The 20,673-nt window shown below is 40.3% G+C and overlaps 2 protein-coding genes across 6 annotated transcripts in view; one reads left to right on the top strand and one right to left on the bottom strand.

Annotated features, from left to right (window-relative positions):
- The first annotated feature begins 751 nt into the window (after positions 1–751).
- On the top strand, positions 752–5,159 carry seraf (Schwann cell-specific EGF-like repeat autocrine factor). Its single transcript, XM_028012950.1, has 5 exons — positions 752–1,100; positions 2,693–2,788; positions 2,862–2,966; positions 4,642–4,737; positions 4,898–5,159. Exons 1-5 carry the CDS (start codon positions 878–880, stop codon positions 5,008–5,010), a joined length of 633 nt encoding a protein of 210 aa, XP_027868751.1. The 5' UTR covers positions 752–877; the 3' UTR covers positions 5,011–5,159.
- A 374-nt stretch (positions 5,160–5,533) lies between these two features.
- vwde (von Willebrand factor D and EGF domains) overlaps positions 5,534–20,673 on the bottom strand; it is a 32,323-nt gene continuing 17,183 nt past the window's right edge. For 2 of the 5 annotated variants that reach the window (XM_028012934.1, XM_028012936.1), the window contains 14 exons: positions 20,361–20,580; positions 19,193–19,330; positions 18,917–19,114; positions 17,490–17,891; positions 16,247–16,342; positions 16,021–16,116; positions 15,834–15,929; positions 13,293–13,388; positions 13,125–13,220; positions 12,140–12,235; positions 11,310–11,405; positions 7,162–7,257; positions 6,219–6,316; positions 5,534–6,061 (listed from right to left, as the gene is read on the bottom strand). In XM_028012934.1, the coding sequence (XP_027868735.1) occupies positions 6,047–6,061; positions 6,219–6,316; positions 7,162–7,257; positions 11,310–11,405; positions 12,140–12,235; positions 13,125–13,220; positions 13,293–13,388; positions 15,834–15,929; positions 16,021–16,116; positions 16,247–16,342; positions 17,490–17,891; positions 18,917–19,114; positions 19,193–19,330; positions 20,361–20,580 (1,839 nt within the window). In that variant the 3' untranslated portion in view covers positions 5,534–6,046. Of the gene's footprint in view, positions 6,062–6,218; positions 6,317–7,161; positions 7,258–11,309; positions 11,406–12,135; positions 12,236–13,124; positions 13,221–13,292; positions 13,389–15,833; positions 15,930–16,020; positions 16,170–16,246; positions 16,343–17,489; positions 17,892–18,916; positions 19,115–19,192; positions 19,331–20,360; positions 20,581–20,673 lie in introns of those variants that run through there. The other 3 variants (XM_028012935.1, XR_003594932.1, XR_003594933.1) reach the window with 3 other exon arrangements.

The following is a 20,673-nucleotide window of genomic DNA, read 5'->3' as shown; positions in this document are numbered from 1 at the left end:
GAAAAGTTTGAACATTTGCTAGAAAAACCCCCAAAATAAATTTAGATTAATCTTAAAAAATTTCTGCAAAAAATCTTTCAAATTAAAAAAATTCCAAGATTTTCCTAATTTTACAAAAAAATTGCAAAGGTTGGAAATTTTCCACTTTTCAAACTCAGAAATATTCTTTACCCCCCTAAGATAATGTCTGCTTAATCTAAAATTTCACCTTTTTTTTGTGTGCAAATTTTCAATTTTCAGAGCTCAGAAATTTCCACATTTTTTCCTATAAATTTTTTAAAAATTAATCTCAACATCTGTGACTTTTTTGTAGAAAAGTTTTGACTTTTGCAGCTTATAAAAAAAATCATTTTTTTTTATTTGCAAGTTTCCAATTTGCCTAAAAAGTTGAAAATTGTTGACTTTTCAAACCCAGAAAGTTGTTTTCTAGAAAATGTCTGAGATTACATTTCTAAGTTTTTTTCTCACAAATTTTTGACTTTCCCACTGGAAAATGTCCAAGATTATTTTCTAGAAAATCTATGAGCTGAATCTCAAAGTTTCTGATTTTCTTTCTTGCAAATTTTAAACTTTTGGAGCTGAGTTTTTGGCAGAAATTTACTCCTACACATTTTTTGAGTTTTCAAAGTCAGATATTGTATTTTCAAGAAAAAATGTGAGTTTTTTTCCGATATTCAATGCTCTAATCCCATGTAAAGTTTCCTCTAATCTTACCTCCAGCTCCGGTCGGCCAACCCCCCGGAAGGCGGCGCTCTCCCCGCCCAGGGCTCATCCTCCTTCGGCCCCGCTCCAACTGGAGCCTCGGTGTGGAAACTGGAGCAAACCCGCTCCGTTTCTTCCTTTCCAGCCGCCAAACAAAACGGAATAAACGCCAACCATGAGCCGTTTTGTCCATAAACCAGCCGTTCCTCTCGCCATCTTCTTGCTCGCCGCTGTCGGTGTTTGCTCCGGAGGTTCGGACGCGCCGCGCGGGGTCGCGGTCGGGTTCGTCTTCGACCTCCAGGCGAAGTGCGACCCGCCGTGCAAACACGGAGGAGTCTGCATCCGAAACAACACCTGCCATTGCTCCAAGGGCTACGAAGGAGAGACGTGCCAGTACGGTGAGGACCTGACGATGCTAACTTTGGTTCCGACATGTTGGAAGAACAGTTCGGCTGTTGGTAAAGTTTCAGTATCTAGGAAAACACGACACTTTAATTCCTCCAGGTACTTTAACTGTTTGATAATAATAGTTTATTTATTTCAGATTAGAGCCAATTAATAGTTTGCATTTCCGCCATTAATGGTGCGTTTAAAATTAAACTGGTTGACTCTAATTTGGTAACTTCACATAATTGCAGAGTTCGGTGGTAACTAGTTACATTTACTCAGTTACAGTTACTTGAGTAAATATTTTTTTTATTTTTTTGGAAAGAATGTACTTTTAGGAGTATTTTTAATATGCTGCACTTTTTACTTTTACTTGAGTAATTTCATTATGAAGTATTTTTACTCTTACTTGAGTAACATTTCTGGATTTTCTACCCACTGAATGAAAAACAAACATGTTTTAACCAGAAATTCACCTGACACAAACACACACCTGCGGTTTTGCTTTTTTTTTATTGAAACTGAAACTGATTTGGAGAAAAAATAAATTTGCCTAATTTTGTTACTTATATGAATTATTGTCATTTTCATCCTTAAAATACCAACATTTCCTCTTAACTTTATATTTCAGCCTGTCTGATTATTTATTTTTTAAATATTAAATGATAATTTGATCAGTTACTTGAGTAGACTTTTTACCAAATACTTTTTTACTCTCACTCTAGTAATTTCTTGGGTGGCTACTTTTTCCTTGAAGTATTTCTACTTTTACTTGAGTACAATTTTTGGGTACTCTATCCACCTTTGTCTAATTGTTTGCACTTGATTGTATTTTGGGGTTTTAAAGTAAACTAAAATGGTTTTATTGAATGCACACCACACTGTCATACACTGACAAAACACAAAATCTTACCAAGTATTCATAGTATGCCTACAATAAGACCAAACTGACTTTTAATTAAGAGATAGCAGCTTGTCTAAAGTAAATAATTCCTTAATATTGGTGAAAAAGTTCTAATTCCACCTGTAGTTTATTTCACTTATTATAAGAGAAAATATAATCTGACAATGGAACTGTATCTTTTCATAATAATATTAAACAATTATTGACTTTTCTTGCTGAAAAATTACTTGTAAGTTAGTTTTGCCTTATTTCAAGTGAACTAGGATATTTTCAGTGGAAAATGAACCAAAATTACTTGGTAAGATTTTGTGTTTTTGCAGTGTATGAGCTCATTTATATTGAACTACCAATGAAAAAAGGTTTGTAAGGCAGGAAATAATGGTTTTTCACCAATATGCTGACTCTTAAAGAGCTGGTGGTAAACTTTTTGTGTGGTTGATCAATTGAAGGATTCTTAATATTTATTATTTGCTTGTTTCTCAACGACGTTGCTACATGTGTGCTGCTATTTTCACAATTCTGGCTCATTTAAAGCAAAGAAAAAGGGGATTTTTAACAAAGTGGGTTCATATTTAGTACAAAAACATATAATAGATTAGTATAATTAAATTACAGTGTTCATTATTCTTTTAGAAAGTCTGAAATTCAGAGTAGAGATACTGGAAAAGGATTAATAAGACATTATTGGTTCTGTTGCAGCAAACTGTTTCCCCAAATGTAAAAATGGCGGAGCTTGTCTGCGTCCAGGGAAATGCAGGTGCCAACCTGGATACGGAGGAAGATACTGTCACACAGGTCAGAAGGTCGACAAATAAATCAATAGATCCATCAGTTTGTTATATTAATCAATAAATGTGGCGTTCCACAGTGTCGTGTGCGGGCGGATGCTGGAACGGAGGGGAATGCAACGCCGTCAACGGAGAGGCCAAATGCATCTGTCCGTCCAGCTGGAGCGGATCAAAATGCCAGAATGGTGAGTTTAATGGCTGCATCTGGTCATGTGACCATCACAGAAAGGTCAAAGGTGCCACATACACTGCAAAAACACAAAATATCACCAACGAATTTTGGTCTAGTTTCTAAGGCAAATATCTTAGTAAACTTGAAATAAGACAAAACTAGCTTATAAATAACTCTACAGTAAGATATAGGATTATTTTAAATCAATAATTACTTAATATTGATGAAAAACGTCTAGTTGTATTGGCAAATTATTTCACTTATAACAAAGGAAATGTTATAAGTGAAATAATTTGCCAGTTAAACTAGTCATTTTCACCAATATTAACAAATACTTTACTTAAAACAAGCTCCTATATCTTCCTGAAAAGTTACTTATGAGTTAGTTTTGTCTTATTTCAAGTTTCCTAAGATATTTGCCTTAAAAACTAGACCAGAATTCGTTGGTGATATTTTGTGTTTTTGCAGTGTGGAGCTGCTCTGTCTGTCTTTCCAAGACTTTCACACATCCATCCATCCATGAACTGCTTTTGTTAGGACTGATTTATAAACAGGATGGTGGTGAAAATGTTATTGGAAGTAAAGTTTTAGTTATCTGAAAATGCTAAATTTGAATTTGCTTCAGAGCTTAAAGAAAGCTATAAAAGGTTTTTACAGAGTGTGAACAAAGTCTGGGTGTGTCTAATGGAAACTATCAGAATGCAATACAGTTTGAAATCTGCACAAAGAACAAGACCTTAGAAAATAAATATATTGATCACAATTACGTCAAAAAAGATGGAAATACAGCAACATATAGCACTGAGTCTTCTACATCTTCTTTCCACATGAATGAAGCAGTACAATAAGTTTTTTAGGGTCTATTTCAACTTTCTCATAAGACCATTTTATGGCAAAAACGAAGATTAAAGGGGCAGTATTCTGTAAAATAAAAAATACAAATAATGAGCTTCACATCATGTTACATTATCCCTTCATAAAAACCTACCTTTGATTTTCCTTCATGAATGTTTGAGAAATAATTTTATTGCCACGGCAACCATTCAGCTGTGCTAAACACCTGCGTGGACTTAGCTCCGCCTTCAACGATGCAGCTCCTCCTCTGAGCTGCCGTTTAGAAATATTCTAGCTTTCTTACTGTCCCACTCAAATCCTTCAGACTAGCCTGCAGCAATTAGCAAACACCTGGTGAAATTACGCATCTGTTGATCTTTTTATAACAATGCTGGTAAAAAGTGTTGTTAAAAGGTTAATAAAGGAGCCATGTTGTGATGACTTCCTGAAGGCGGAGTTTCAGAAAGAGCAGGAGTTTCTTAAAGAGACAGTGACCCAATTTCAAGGCATTAAGTTACAAAGTTACATTTAAGTCATATTTGATACATATATCACTTTTATAACAACTGTCCCTGACATGGTTACTTGATTGTGCTATAACATGGCGCTATGTGCCTGGAAAATACATTATGCTGCCCACTTTAGAAAGATTTGCAACTTTGTATATTTATGAATTAAAAAAAAAAATGTTGCGTCCTAACTTTAGGACGCAACATTCACATAAAAACATCTCAGCATCCTGGATGAACCGATGTGGGATTTTGTTCTCTTTGGATGGATTGATTAAATATTCAGTTTGTTTCCTGGTTTCCTTCTTGAGCCTTGAGCATTTGTTTGGTTTGTCCTCCAAACAGCGATCTGTCCCCAGGGCTGCAGGAACGGTGGCATCTGTGTGGCTCCAGGAATCTGCAGCTGTCCAGAGGGATGGCTGGGTGGAGCGTGCCACAACGGTGAGTTCCAACACTTTTACCTTTTTATCGTCTTTTCTGCTCAGATTTTATGTTTTTCTGCCTTTTTGTGAGTCCAGCTGCAGTTTATGAAGTCAGCCTGTTGGGATTTCGCAGAAAAAGCTAACACGTCTTGGTTTTGTTTCCTTTGTGTCGGGTTCAGCAGTCTGCAGTCAGCCCTGCCTGAACGGAGGGAAGTGCATCTCTCCAAACAAATGCCGCTGTCGGCCGCCTTTCTCCGGTCCTCGCTGCGAGGAGAGGAAAAAATCCCACTAATCATTTCCAGACTCCAAAATAAGGATTATTCTCTTGTAGCTCAAACATTGTTCTGGATAACATGTATCACCTTTTTAAATAAATGAAACATTTGTACTTGTGCTTGTTTTTTTTAAATACTATAATTTGTCAATAAATAATAAATGATGTTGTGTCAAACATTTATTTACAAAACAGACAAAAGAAGTAAATTTATTTGCATCATAATTGCAAAACATTAATGTTTATATAGGCTTTCAATAATATCTGGGTTAGATGTAAATAAATACATTATATAAGTGTTTTTATATTAATGTAAAAAATAAACATCAGTTTGATAAAACAGACTATAATTTATTTTTATGACAGAATCATAAAACTGAAATTGTAATTAATTTTTGCCATCAAATATATGATGAAAGTTAATGTTTGTAAAATAAATATGAGTTAAAATGTAATTGTGAACAGTTAAACAATAACACGCTCCTGTTGTGATTTTATAAAATGAAAACTTGATAAATCTTTAATGTTACATGTATTTTTGTTATAATTCAACTGGAAAACAAGAAAATCTGTTTTGCGGTGAGGCGTTTTTGTCACAATCTGGAGAATCTTTGCAAGAACAAATGTTCTCAAATCAAGATGTTTGACAAAACTGAATGATGCATTTCAATTAAACATTTATAATTTGAAGAAACTGAAGTAAGGTTTTGTTTTTCTGTTGGATTATACAAGTTATAACAATAACATTAAAGAAAATGCTGGGAAAAAATATTTTTTATCATGGTTTTGGTTTTTAAAATACAAAAACTTGACTCTTGACATGTTCATCCACTGCTTACAGAGTCGTATATATTTAAAATACTTTAAATGAATTCAACACATTTTACATTTAGCCTTGAGGTAGTGAAATGCAGGGACAAAAACACAAGTGCAGTAAATCATCTCCCTCAGCTGAAATGTGCACAAATGAGCACATTTTGTTCTCCATCATACATTCAAACACTAAAACACATCTGGTTGTTTTATGCTTTTTGCAGTAATTCTCTTCATCTTCTCATGCATGTGAAGCCTGTGAAGAAGAAGAAGTTTTCTTAAACTCTGTAAACCAGGTTTACACAGAACATTTATTACATATAAAAGGTACAAAATCCTCTCCTGTGTTTCTGTAAACTCCTCTAAGACCATAAAGTAGTTCAGTTTTTAAGAATCGTGACCTCACGCCTCACCTTTACGGCGCAGGTGAGGCCTTTGAAGCCTCTCCGGCAGTGGCAGTAGTCGGGCAGCACGCACCGCCCGCCGTTGAGGCACGGCCGCCTGCAGGAGGCTGAGCAGAAACACACCGTCAATAAAAATATTCCTGCAGAAGTGAGTCTGATGAAATTTATTCAAATTCACATATATAAAAAGTAACAATAAAATAAATGTTCCAGTTAAAATTAATTGGATTTATTTATCTTCTCAAAATCATAAAAAAAGGAGAATGTTTGGACATTTTTAAAAACAAACAACAGTGTGTGTGGAAGTATTCACAGCTTTTCCTGAATGTTTCATTTAAAAAACCTAAAGAATAAAAAAGCAAACATAAGACATGGATGGAGAGGTGCCTGATTTTTATTAGATCACATTATTATATTATTAGTGAAACAATCTACAAGTGGAACCAGCACTTTTTCATTATTTTTTATTCAAATTTTCTTTATTTACAAACATGAAGAAAATCTGTTCACAAAGAGTGCTATAATCTTTTACAGTCCTCTTTTCAGCTCGTCTTTTTCATTAATTTTAAGGAATTATTGATTTAAAATAAAACCAAACAAACTTTTCAGCAAGAAATAAAACCTTATTTTAAGTTTTTTAAGATATCTGCATTAGAAAGTAGCAGAAAAAAGAATACCCATACATAAAACCTGGGTAGACAGGTGCCAGATGTGTTATTAAGGTATATTATTATATTATTAGTGAAACAAACTGCCAGTGGAACTTGCAATCTTTCATAAATTTTAAGTTTATTGACTTAAAATGCACCTTTATTTCCTGATGAAGATGTAACAACCCTGAGTCCTCTATTGTGTGTAAAATGTTGATGAAAACATGAATTTATTCCACTTGCAGTAAGTAAAATCTTTTTCCAGTATCGTCTGGGAGGGCCGGTGTGATTTATCGACTCACGTGTTTGACAGTGCAGCCCTTCCCAGCCGACAGGACAGTGACACGTGTTCGCTCCCACGCACTCGCCGCCATTTTTACACTTCTGTAAACAAACGGCTGCAACGGAAACAGACAGAGTCAAGTCTCTCAGAACTTATTTACACATTATAAACACAATGTTTGATATTAGGGATGCACAGATTGTAGGAGTAGAAATTTGCGCAACGATGTGCATCAAAGTGCCATAACAGATTAGTTAAAACAAAACATTGAAACAAGATTTATAAACGATTTAATGAAAATAAGTAAATCTTCATGTGATGGGTCTCCACATCGCACAGATTTTACATTTTATGTTATTATGCTCCTCCATGGGCTGCCACCTTATCGTGGTGGAGGGGTTTGAGTGCCCCAATGATCCTAGGAGCTATGCTGTCTAGGGCTTCATGCCCCTGGTAGGGTCACCCAAGGCAGACAGGTCCTAGGTGAGGGACCAGACAAAGTGCAGCCTGAAGACCCCAATGATGAGTAAAAACATTGGACTTGGTGTTCCCTCGCCCGGACGCGGGTCACCGGGGCCCCACTCTGGAGCCAGGCCTGGAGGGGGGGCACGATGGCGAGCGTCTGGTGGCCGGGCTTTTACCCATGGAGCCCGGCCGGGCTCAGCCCGAAGAGGAAACATGGGCCCCCCCTCCCATGGGCCCACCACCCGTGGGAGGGGCCATAGGGGTCGGGTGCACTGTGTGATGGGTGGCGGCCAAGGGAGGGGACCCTGGCGGTCCGATCCTCGGTTGCAGAAACTGGCTCTTGGGACGTGGAATGTCACCTCTCTGGTGGGGAAGGAGCCGGAGCTAGTGCGTGAGGTCGAGAGGTTCCGGCTAGAAATAGTCGGTCTCACCTCGACGCATGGCTCTGGTTCTGGAACCAGTCTCCTTGAGAGGGGCTGGACATACTTCCACTCTGGCGTTGCCCAGGGAGAGAGACGTCGGGCAGGAGTGGGCATACTTGTTGCTCCCCATCTCGGCGCCTGTACGTTGGGGTTCACCCCGGTGAACGAGAGGGTAGCATCCCTCCGCCTACGGGTGGGGGGACGGGTTCTGACTGTCGTTTGTGCTTACGGGCCGAACGACAGTTCAGATTACCCACCCTTTTTGGAGTCCTTAGAGGGGGTACTGGAGAGTGCTCCTCCTGGGGACTCCCTTGTTCTGCTGGGGGACTTCAACGCTCACGTGGGCAACGACAGTGAGACCTGGAGGGGCGTGGTTGGGAGGAACGGCCCGCCCGACCTGAACTCGAGCGGTGTTCTGTTGCTGGACTTCTGTGCTCGCCATGGATTGTCCATAACGAACACCATGTTCAAGCATAAGGGTGTCCATATGTGCACTTGGCACCAGGACACCCTAGGCCGCAGTTCGATGATCGACTTTGTCATCGTTTCATCGGATCTGCGGCCGTATGTCTTGGACACTCGGGTGAAGAGAGGTGCGGAGCTGTCCACTGACCACTACCTGGTGGTGAGTTGGCTCCGGTGGTGGGGGCGAAAGCCGGTCAGACCTGGCAGGCCCAAACGTGTTGTGAGGGTCTGCTGGGAACGTCTGGCGGAATCCCCTGTGAGACGGAGCTTTAACTCCCATCTCCGGCAAAACTTCGAACACGTCCCGGGGGAGGTGGGGGACATGGAGTCTGAGTGGACCGTGTTCCGTGCCTCCATTGTCGAGGCGGCCAATCGGAGCTGTGGCCGCAAGGTTGTCGGTGCCTGTCGCGGCGGCAACCCTCGAACCCGTTGGTGGACACCTTCGGTGAGGGATGCCGTCAGGCTGAAGAAGGAGTCCTATCGGGCCTTTTTGGCCTGTGGGACTCCGGAAGCAGCTGATGGGTACCGGCGGGCGAAGCGGCATGCGGCTCGGGCGGTTGCTGAGGCAAAAACTCGGGCGTGGGAGGAGTTTGGAGAGGCCATGGAGAAAGACTTCCGCACGGCTTCGAGGCGATTCTGGTCCACCATCCGGCGTCTCAGGGGGGGGAAGCGGTGCAGCACCAACACTGTTTATAGTGGGGATGGTGTGCTGCTGACCTCTACTCGGGACGTTGTGGGTCGGTGGGCAGAGTACTTCGAAGACCTCCTCAATCCCACCAACATGCCTTCCACTGAGGAAGCGGAGCCTGGGGACTCTGGGTTGGGCTCTCCAATCTCTGGGGGCGAGGTTGCCGAGGTGGTTAAAAAGCTCCTCGGTGGCAAGGCCCCGGGGGTGGATGAGATCCGCCCGGAGTTCCTTAAGGCTCTGGATGTTGTAGGGTTGTGTTGGTTGACGCGACTCTGCAATATCGCATGGACATCGGGGGCAGTTCCCCTGGATTGGCAGACTGGGGTGGTGGTCCCCCTGTTCAAAAAGGGGGACCGGAGGGTGTGCTCCAATTATAGAGGGGTCACACTCTTAAGCCTCCCTGGCAAGGTCTATTCAGGGGTCCTGGAGAGGAGGGTCCGTCGGATAGTCGAACCTCGGTTTCAGGAAGAGCAGTGTGGTTTCCGTCCTGGTCGTGGAACACTGGACCAGCTCTACACCCTCGGCAGGGTCCTGGAGGGTGCATGGGAGTTCGCCCAACCAGTCTACATGTGTTTTGTGGACTTGGAGAAGGCGTTCGACCGTGTCCCTCGGGGAGCCCTGTGGGGGGTTCTCCGGGAGTATGGGGTACCGGGCCCTTTGATACGGGCTGTCAGGTCCCTGTATGACCGGTGTCAGAGTCTGGTCCGCATTGCCGGCAGTAAGTCGGGCTCGTTTCCGGTGGGAGTTGGACTCCGCCAGGGCTGCCCTTTGTCACCGATTCTGTTCATCACTTTTATGGACAGAATTTCTAGGCGCAGCCAAGGTGTTGAGGGGATCCGATTTGGTGGCCTTAGGATCTCATCTCTGCTTTTCGCAGACGATGTGGTCCTTTTGGCTTCATCGGATCGTGATCTGCAGCTCTCGCTGGAGCGGTTCGCAGCCGAGTGTGAAGCGGCCGGGATGGGGATCAGTGCCTCCAAATCCGAGGCCATGGTCCTGAGCCGGAAAAGGGTAGAGTGCCTTCTCCGGGTCAGGGGGGGTGTCCTGCCCCAAGTGGAGGAGTTTAAGTATCTCGGGATCTTGTTCACGAATGGGGGAAGAAGGGAGCGGGAGATCGACAGGCGGATTGGCGCAGCGTCTGCTGTCAAGCAGGCGCTGTACCGGTCCGTCGTGGTGAAGAGAGAGCTGAGCCAAAAAACGAAGCTCTCGATTTACCGGTCGATCTACGTTCCCACCCTCATCTATGGTCATGAGCTTTGGGTCATGACCGAAAGAACGAGATCGCGGATACAAGCGGCCGAAATGGGTTTTCTCCGTAGGGTGGCTGGGCTCTCCCTTAGAGATAGGGTGAGAAGCTCAGTCATCCGGGAGGGACTCAGAGTAGAGCCGCTGCTCCTTCACATCGAGAGGAGCCAGTTGAGGTGGCTTGGGCATCTGGTCAGGATGCCTCCTGGACGCCTCCCTGGTGAGGTGTTCCGGGCACGTCCCACCGGGAGGAGGCCCCGGGGAAGACCCAGGACACGCTGGAGAGACTATGTCTCTCGGCTGGCCTGGGAACGCCTCGGGATTCCCCCGGAAGAGCTGGAAGAAGTGGCCGGGGAGAGGGAAGTCTGGGCCTCCCTTCTGAAGCTGCTACCCCCGCGACCCGACCTCGGATAAGCGGAGGAAGATGGATGGATGGATGGATGTCATACAAGATCATAAAATAGATGCATTTATACCTGAAACTGTACCTCAACAGAGCTTTTTAAACCTTATTTTAAAGTTTTGTTGTGTACTAATGAGACGTTATCCTCTTAAACAAATGATTACATCTTCAAATCCTGACAATATGATTGTTACTTTTGATGTACAAAATAAGATTGAAATGATACTTTGGTTAGTTAGTTGTCTAATTAATATAATCAGCATTTGATTATATTCATTACACACCAAAAGGTTTGGGAGATATAGACTCTTGTTTTCTGTCTTCTCTGCAGGGTCGAAGTAAAATAAACTCATCATTACATCTAGACTTTTTAAAGGATTCTTGTTCATTGTTTTCATAAATTATTGCAGAATAAACTCAAATATCTCTTGATTATTTTTTATTCCTTCTGTATAATCTGTGATTAGAAAAAAACTCACGCATGTTGCATCTTTTCCCGCTCCAGCCTGAAGAACAAGAGCACGTGTTCGGTCCGACACACTTTCCTCCGTTCATGCACGTCGGCTCACAGACACCTGGAACAAAAAACATTTTTTAATTCTTAAAAAACCTTAAATTCTTCCTTACTTTACTCCTAAGAAGCCACATAATCCCGTTATCATTTAAAATGTTGCTGACTGATAATTATTCAGTTGTTCAGAAAGTCTTTTCTTGGAACTTTATCTGATTTTTAAACCAATTTTCTGTCCAATATTTGGACCTGCGTTTAACATCATATTGTGCAGAAGGACAAAAGAAGAAAAATATTATCAAATTTTCTTAATTTATCTGGTTATTAAAGTTTCCTTAGTTCAGCTGCTGTATGTGCAAAAGCAGCAGAAGTCCAAAGAAAAATTGTATTAGAATCAATCTTATTTACAAAGTTTCTACACAAAAATAAGGAATTTGACTTAAAAATAAATATATAAGAAGGGAAATAAAAATAAAGGTTTTTATTTTTGCAAAAATGCGGTTTTAAAAAATAGGGAGAAAATATAAAAATAGTGAAAATCTGATTGTGCATCAGAGACAGCCTTTGTAGCGGCTCGTTTTTGCAAATAATGCTCTGTTGCGCCAACATGAAGGTAAAACTATTTGTGTCCAGGATGTGTGGGGTCTGCAGAGAAGCTAGCAGCCCTTTTCCTGATGCTACGGCTATACAGGTAGGTCAACCGTCTGTCTTCAAAAGATTGCAGAAAGTTTGATGACCTTTGCACTAAACTGAAGTTGCAATACAGACTCAATAAAAAAAAACACACTGATTACTTACTTTTTTGGCATCTTTTTCCAGTGTAGCCCTCTGGGCAGGAGCAGACGTTGTTTCTGATACACTGACCCCCGTTTTTACAGGGCGGACTGCAAACAGCTAAAACAAAACAAAACCTAAAAAACTAACTTCTTCAACAATAAGATGATTTTTTTATGCAACAACCATCTTAGAAGTAACAGAATTTGGTAGTAAACAAGTTACATTTACTCAATTACATTTACTGGAGTAACTTTTTTGACAAATTTACTTTTAGGAGTAGTTTTACTACGCTGTACTTTTAATTTTTACTTTTAATTTTTACTTGAGTAATTTTATTTGGAAGTATTTCTACTCTTACTTGTGTAAAATTTCAATGGATGAAAAACAAACATGTTTTAACCAAAAATTCACACACCTGAAGTTTTTTTATTGAATGAAACTGATTTGGATACATTTTATTTTGGCTGATTTTGTTATTTTTTTGTTACTTATATTAATTATTTTCATCTTCATATTTAAAAAAAACTCCACTTAACTTTACATATTGGTCCGTCTCATTATGTACTTTTTAAATATTAAATGATTGATAATTTGATCAGATTATTAACCAAATACTTTTTTACTCTTACTTGGGTAATTTCTTCGAAGACTAGTTTTTACCTTTACTTGAGAAAAAATATGTTGAAGTAGGTCTACTCTTACTTCAGCACAATTGTTGGGTATTTTACAACTTCTGCAAATAAGCACACTGCAAAAACACAAACTCTTAATTATTTTTGTCTAGATTTTAGTGCAAATATTTTGGTACACTTAAAATAAGACAAAAGTTAACTTTTCAACAAGCTTGTTTTAAGTCAATGATTCCATAGTATTGATGAAAAAGTTCTAGTTCTAACTGAAATAATCTGCCAGTGGAACTAGTACTTTTTCATGAATATTAAGGAATTATTGAGTTTTTGCAGTGCAAGGAGACACGTGTCTTCCAAATGCTTTAACTAAATATTACCAATTTGGCACTGAGAGCCAAAGAAGCCAGTGGGACAGGCGCAGACATTTGGCCTCATACACGATCCTCCGTTCAGGCAGACGGGGTTACACTGAGCTGCAGGGGAAACAGCTGTTAGCTTAGCATACGCTCTGAGGTGAAGCCTGACTGTGGGGTTTCCTTCCCTACCTGAGCCGCATGTTGGTCCGTACCAGCCGTGTTTACATCTGCAGACTTCTGGAGAAACACACTCGCCTCCGTTTTCACAGTGCCTGCTACACACCACTGGGAGAAACAAATCAGCCCAGTTAGCCCTGATGAATGGAAACATTAGCATAGAGCTGATGAACTGGACCACGTTCTGTCAGGACGAACTGCAGACGTGTTGCTGACTGGAGGACAACTTGGAGATGTGTGAGAACTTCACTGCAAAAACACAAAATCTTACCAAGTATTTTTGGTCTGGTTTCTAGCGAAATTTGGCACTGATATTAGTACATTTGAAATAAGACAAAACTAACTTAAAAGTAACTTTTCAGCAAGACATACGATCTTGTTTTAAGTCAGTAATTCCTAAATACTGATGAAGAAGTACTAGTTCCACTGACAGATTATCTCACTTATAACAAAACATTTCCGTATCTTATTGTGAAATAATATGCCAGCGGAACTAGTACTGAGTTGCTAGGTAATGGGCGTGGCTGGGGTTGCTAGGTAACAGCAAAGACATTCTCCCCATGTTATAATTTCCTAAAAAGTTGTAAGTATTCTGTATTTTTTAAAACTACCGTATTTTCCGCACTGTAAGGCGCACCTAAAAACCTTCAATTTTCTCAAAAGCCGACAGTGCGCCTTATAATCCGGTGCGCCTTATATATGGACCAATATTGAGCCACAACAGGTCTCGCAACTACGGTAAGCAGCCGCCGACTTCATTTTCCCCCGTGGAAGAAGAAACGGGAAAGCAGACGCCGACTTTATTTTCCCCGTAGAGGAAGAAACGGAGGAAAGCAGACGCCAACTTCATTTCCCTGTAGAAGAAGAAACGGGAAAGCAGACGCCAACTTCATTTTCCCCGTAGAAGAAGAAATGGGGGAAAGCAGCCGCCGATGCAGCCAGCGGTGCAAGCTGGGTTTTGTGTAAAGACCCCAAAATGGCTCCTATTAAGAGACATGCTTACAACGCAGAGTTTAAGCTCAAGGCGATCAGTCACACAGTAGAACACGGGAATGGGCTCTTTGCACCTGCCGCGCTGACGTCACAACCGCATGCGCAAATGCGGCTCTCTTTTTTTGCTTTGAGTTACCATGACAGCTAGAAAAGACAAAGTTTCAGACGCAAATAAAACAATACTATGAACATTGCTGTCTTCCTAATATAATGGGCTTTTAAGTTTTCATGGATTTCCAAACGATCCTGAATTAAGAAGACGGTGGCTTGTAAATATTCGTGCTACCAGTTGAAGCTAATGCCGCACAGCAAAGTTTACAGCCTTCACTTCACTCTGGATCAGCTTCTTAAGCCTAAAGAAGAAGGTAAAGGAGCTTTCTGTGTTATTTCCATGGAATCACTTCTGCATTCAGCATGAAAGAGAGTTTACGGAACGAGAGAGCAGACCAGAGCCAGACAGCCGAGCTACTGATCCGCCTGTACAAACCGCTGTAAACACCGTCCTGCTTCACAAGAAGCATGCAAAACTAATAAAGCAAAATAACACGGAAACCTTAAGGAACACGGCCATATTTTTCTAAAAGCAACAACTCTTAACCTGAACCGTCAGCTGAACTAGAACTCTGACACCAGAGCTGCTCTACTGTTAAGCTATGGGCTCGTTGTGCTTCAGAAGCAAAAAGCCTGAACCGTAAATTCCCCGTTACTTGGTCTCTGACACTAACGACAATAAACCACGTAATATACTTGAACATAAGGTAAAAACATTGTCCGTTAATGAATGATGAAAAATGTTTAGATACTTAGATAGCACATTTTTACAAGAAAAATGTCCGGCATAAGCTAAAGCTAATGTTAGCTACAAAGTTTAAAGAAAGTAAAACTCACCTTCGTATCTGTGTATAACAAGGCGAACATGTTAAAACCTTTCTCCAGCTTATTGTCGGGGCTTCGGCTCCATGTACATCATTAAGCTGAGGTGCAAAGAGCCCATAGAGCAGCAGAGAGAGAATTTAACATGAACGAATCAATGGTGCGGAAGTGGAGGAAGCAACAGCTGTTCATTTTGGGAATGAACGAGTTTTCAGAACGCTGGTTTGTAATCTATTAATAAAGTTTGACTGACCTATCTGACTATTTTGTCGACATTCCCTTTATCGCAGTTCCATCTAACGGATGCATAACGTAACCCCAGCCTCTACTGTAGCGTCTATTCTATGCGCCTTATAATGCGGTGCACCTTATATATGAAAAAAGTTTTAAAATAGGCCATTCATTGAAGGTGCGCCTTATAATGCGGTGCGCCTTATAGTGCGGAAAATACGGTATATCAACACATAGCATGTTGTCAGTAAAAGAATGTAAACAGTTCAACCTGTACTTTTACTTTTACTAGAATAGTTTTTCATACAAGTATCTGTACTTCTATTTAAGTAGAAAATGTGAGTACTTTTGGCACATCTGTAATAATGGAGTTGCACCAACAAAATGAACATAAAAAAGATGTAAAGTCAGCAGACTTGCTGGAAAAACTGGTTAAAAAGTTAAGGTGCATCTCACTAATTTCACATCTGGGCCCCACGTAGCCGTAGACGCAGGTACAAAGGTTTCTGGCCAGACAAGTGCCTCCATGTTGACACGGCGGCTCGCAGCTCGCTGCACAACAAACACAAAAACACCCAGCAGTAATTAGTGAGACGTGCGTCTCTCAGCAGGTTCGATTCAACTCAGGATCTGCTCAGATTACCTTCCTCACAGGACGGCCCGCCGTAGCCCACAGGACATTCACACACGTCGGGTTTCACACACCTGCCCTGGTTCTGGCAGTCAGGCCGACACACGGCTGAGAGGCGGGGTGAACACACACAATCAGACGCTGAGATAAACGGGACGGATCTGGAGAGGTGCTGATGTGTTAACGATCTTGTTTTCCTGCGCAAATAAACAAAGTGAGAAAGCTCCGTCACTCTCACCTGTGTGACAGTTGTATCCGGTGTAACCTTCTCTGCAGGTGCAGGTGTTGGGCAGAGAGCACTCCATGTTCTGCCCACACGGATATCTGCAAACAGCTGAAACAGAAAATACATTTTAAACAAAAACAGTAAAATAAAACAAGGGAGAAAAATTCAGGTCCAGGTCTGTCGCCATAACAAATTAACCTGGACGATAAATTGTCCCAGAAGTTATCATGATAAACAATAATGGTTTTGTAATATGTTTTCAAGTAATATGTTGATAATGACATAATAATGCAAGAACACATTATCAAAGATCAACAAACCAGTAAACAACAGAAACAACAAATCAAATTAATTATGAAGTATCTGTAAACAAAACAGTTTTCAAAAAAAGAGGGAAACCAAAACACATTTACACTCGCACATGAAAATGTTTACAAACAGATGCGAAATTACACCATACATTTTTGAAAAGCAGAAGTGTAGCCTCCTGCACCACAAACAAGAATGCAGAAACTGTGTGTGTGTGTGTTTATCTGTGTACTGTGATTAGAAAGAAACTTATACTGTTACAGTTTATGTTTTATTTTATTTTTGTATTGTATATATCTTGTATCTTGTCAAGAGACTGCAGATGCAAGTTAGCTTATGCTATAATCTGGTACATAAAGTTAAATGGTGACATTTATGTTTGAGCTGTACATTGTCCCTGTCTAAATAATGATTAGTATTATTAAGTGGTTTCTGAATGGTAAGTCAATAACAAAAACATTTTTTTTTAACCAGCAGCCATTCTACAGGGCACGCAACGGCAAAACCACGTGACCAAACGACCTGAAGTTCAGCGCTTGGCTGGGGTTGCTAGGTAACGGCAGTGTTGTAAAATTTGACTTAATGAAATTTTCCAGACACCCAAAACATTAACTTATTGCCAGAAAACAACCAGATTTTTTTTAAAGATCTTGTTTTTTTTATTTTAATTTTTAGAATCAGTTGGAAGTACAAAAACATATAAAACGTGAATTCTGCATAATAAGTAATATTTAAATTTAAAACTCTTCTTCATCTTGATTTTATTTGCAATTGGCAGGCAATTATTGGTGGGCATTAAATTGTACATATTAATAACCTACATCAGCCGATCACAGCCAACAGCCGTTTATCCGAAACTAAAATGGCGGAGTTGCGCTGTTCTAAATGTAGTAGTTTGACGTCATAAATCAGCGTCATACTGAAGGATTAAAGTACTCATCATCACCTTTACATACGAGTCCATCCCCGGTGTAGCCGAGCGGGCAGCGCCCACACCTGAGGGATCCTGAGCGCGTCGGTTCACAGGTAACACCGGGGAAGCAGGGAGAATCGGAGCAGGTCACATGACCAGTATCCGAGGACAGCGCCACTGTGCTATGCTGCCCCCTGTGGACGGAGGGAGAAAATATTCGAGCTGCAATTTTGTTCTGAGGAGAACCAGTGGGCTGTTCATCCTTAAAGGAAGCTCTCCTAGCGTCTGGTCTCCACTTCCTGTCTGGTGGTTGGTTGTTTGAGGCAGGAGAAGAAGAAGAAGAAGATGAGGAGGAAGAGGAGGAGTGGGTCCTTTCATCGGTGGAATTAGACACAGGAGTCCCAACATATGCTCCACTGGTGAGTGTTTCCTGACCTACAAGACACTTAAAGTTAGAGAAAGTGACTTTAAAGTCATCAAAAACATCGCCTTGATTTTAGACATTACAGTGAAATAAAACTCAGATGTTTGGTTTTATTTACTTTTTGTTATTTCTTGTTTGGAATTAAGAGAGAATGATTTGTTTTAAAAAACAAAAATCAGGATGAACATTAAAAATATTTGTGGAATAATTGTGAGGAAATAAAGCTATGTTTTTCAATCTTTAAATAAAAAATATAAAAATCATTAACACAACAACAAGTTTTTTTAGGATTTCTTTTTTGAGTTGGTCTAGAGATTTAACTGGAATTTCATGATATGTTAAATATCCTTTATCTATTTCTGTACTTGGTTTTTTATCCTTTTTCAACTTGTGTATGGAAAAGTTAAAAAAATGACCAATAAATAAATAAATATTAAATTTAAATATATCGTTTTTGAACTAGTGTGTTTTTTTCTGAACAATGTACTTGGTGTGTATAATTTTAATGCCAAAATAAAGGCTTTTGCAAATCACAGTCTTTCTTTAATGTCATTTTAAAACATATTTTTAAATCAGAAACCTAATATTCCCATTACCAGGATGCAATCTGAGACTTTAATTGCTATTAAACGTCTTTGGTTAAAGTGGTATTTTGGTCCAGATGTTTCTAATTTTGAATCTTTAGTTCATAAAACCTGTTATGACTTATCTTAACTCAAGTTTGACATGAATTTCAACTTTCTTTCATTCTTTAAAACCAGACAGCCACCAAGGAGATAACGCTAAAGATTAATTTGCTGAAGGATCATGGACCTCCCTGGTCCAAAATCCCATCTTTTCTGAATTTCTTTTCCCTCCTGTGAATAAAAAGATAAGATAGAATAAAATAACTGGGCTGAAATGTAAAAAAAATAAAATAAATCAGCCAATACTTTCAAAAGCCATCAGAAGCCATTTGATCCAAAGCATGTTAAAACATTCAGAGAAAATTCAAAGTTTATTTCACCATATTGGATCAAACTGCTTAAAATCTCACCCATTTTTGTGCACATTTGTCCGTTTCCTTGGAAACCGGGAGGACAGGGTCCACAGGCGAACCCGGCTGAAACATGGATGCTCTCGAAGCACAGAACCCCCGTGTAACACGGCGCCCTGCTGCACGGCGAAGGACCCGACGGTTTGGCTCTCTGAGAAACCTGCGGCGCTCTCACTGGAGCACCTGCGATGTTTTCCTCTGTTAGGGCACAAAGTTCAGAACAATAAGCTAAAACCTGGTCATGTTTAGCGAGGGAAGCATTAACATTGTGCGTACCTTGACACATTTTCCCATCACCTGTGAATCCTGGTGGACAGGATCCACAGATGAAGGAGCCCAGAGTGTTGCTGCAGCTCACTGCAGGGAAGCACGGCTGGGACAGACACTCGTCTACATCTTCCCTGCATGTTCGTCCTGACAACGAATGAAACGTTACAGAGACTATTAACGTTCAAAAGCACCAAGCATACATGCACCCTATTCATTATCAATATCCTAAAACCAAATCCTCTTTAACTAGTAAACACTTTCTTTAAATTATTTTTATTTCAAGTAGCTCAATGTGTTTCACATTTGTTTAGATAAATAAGTGTCTAACTGATGTAAAATAAGAATATGTTTTATTGTAAATTAAAATAAAAGTCAACTTGGGTCTAAAAATGCTAAAGTTTTGTATGAAACCTGGACAGTAAACTGACCTATTCTTTGGTGATCTATTAGGAAGAGATGTTTGTTTATTCTAAGTGTGTTGTTTTCATGTTTTTAATGCTTTTTACTATTAAACACTTAACAAGTTTACTGTGAAAAATGCAAATGTTTGATTTTTTAAAATATGTCAACCATTTTACATGTATTTAATAATATTTTAATATTTTCTAATACTATACAAACAAATATGAATAGAAAAAGCACTTCTTCCTTTTATCACTACTTAATTTGAGTTAGGGATGAAACAATTAATAGAGAGGAATCAATTATTGAAATAATTGTCAACTAATTTAGTAATTGAGTATTCATTGACTCAAAAAAAGGCCATTAGCTTAAAGAACAACACACTTAGAGCTGTAAAAATATTAACATTTTGCATACAAGATAAAAAAACCAAAACATTTAGCCTGGTGATCTTGGGGGCCCCCTGGTGGCATGAAGACCCTAACCAACAGCTTAACCAGCATGTGCTTTGGGCCGGCTCTGTTTGCTACAAATGATGAAGCGTTCACTAAAGGAATGCTATGTTACTGCATTTTAGGCAATAAAATGTTAATTTTCTTCTTCATGATATGACTTGATTTGTTTATTTGCACAATTTTGATGTATTTCTAATATTGCATACAAAGGCTTAAATGAAAAAAATCTGCAGAATCTGATCATTATTTTTTATCTGTTTAATTGATTAATTGTTAGAATAACTGATAACTAAAATAACAAGCCCAGCTCCTCCTACCCGTCATTCCACCAGGGCAGATGCAGGAAAAGGAGTTGGGTCGGTCTACGCAGCGGCCCAGCCTGCAGGGGTTCGGCTTGCAGTCGTCTACGTCCACCTCACACCGCCGACCCGTGAACCCGTCAGGACAGACGCAGACGTATTCGCCGCTTCCGGCGGGGAAGTTCACGTTGGTGATGCAGGACGCTGCGTTGAGACAATCGCAGGAATGCACAGAAACCTGAGGGCAAAATAAAATATATTTTCTTTGCATGTCTGCTACTGGATTAGATATTTTCATCCATCTGTGACAAACTTGGTCCTACAAATGCAA

This window comes from Xiphophorus couchianus, chromosome 3 (genome assembly GCF_001444195.1).
Source record: "Xiphophorus couchianus chromosome 3, X_couchianus-1.0, whole genome shotgun sequence".
In the NCBI taxonomy this organism is placed as follows: Eukaryota; Metazoa; Chordata; class Actinopteri; order Cyprinodontiformes; family Poeciliidae; genus Xiphophorus; species Xiphophorus couchianus.
This window is presented reverse-complemented; position numbering and strand designations above follow the sequence as displayed.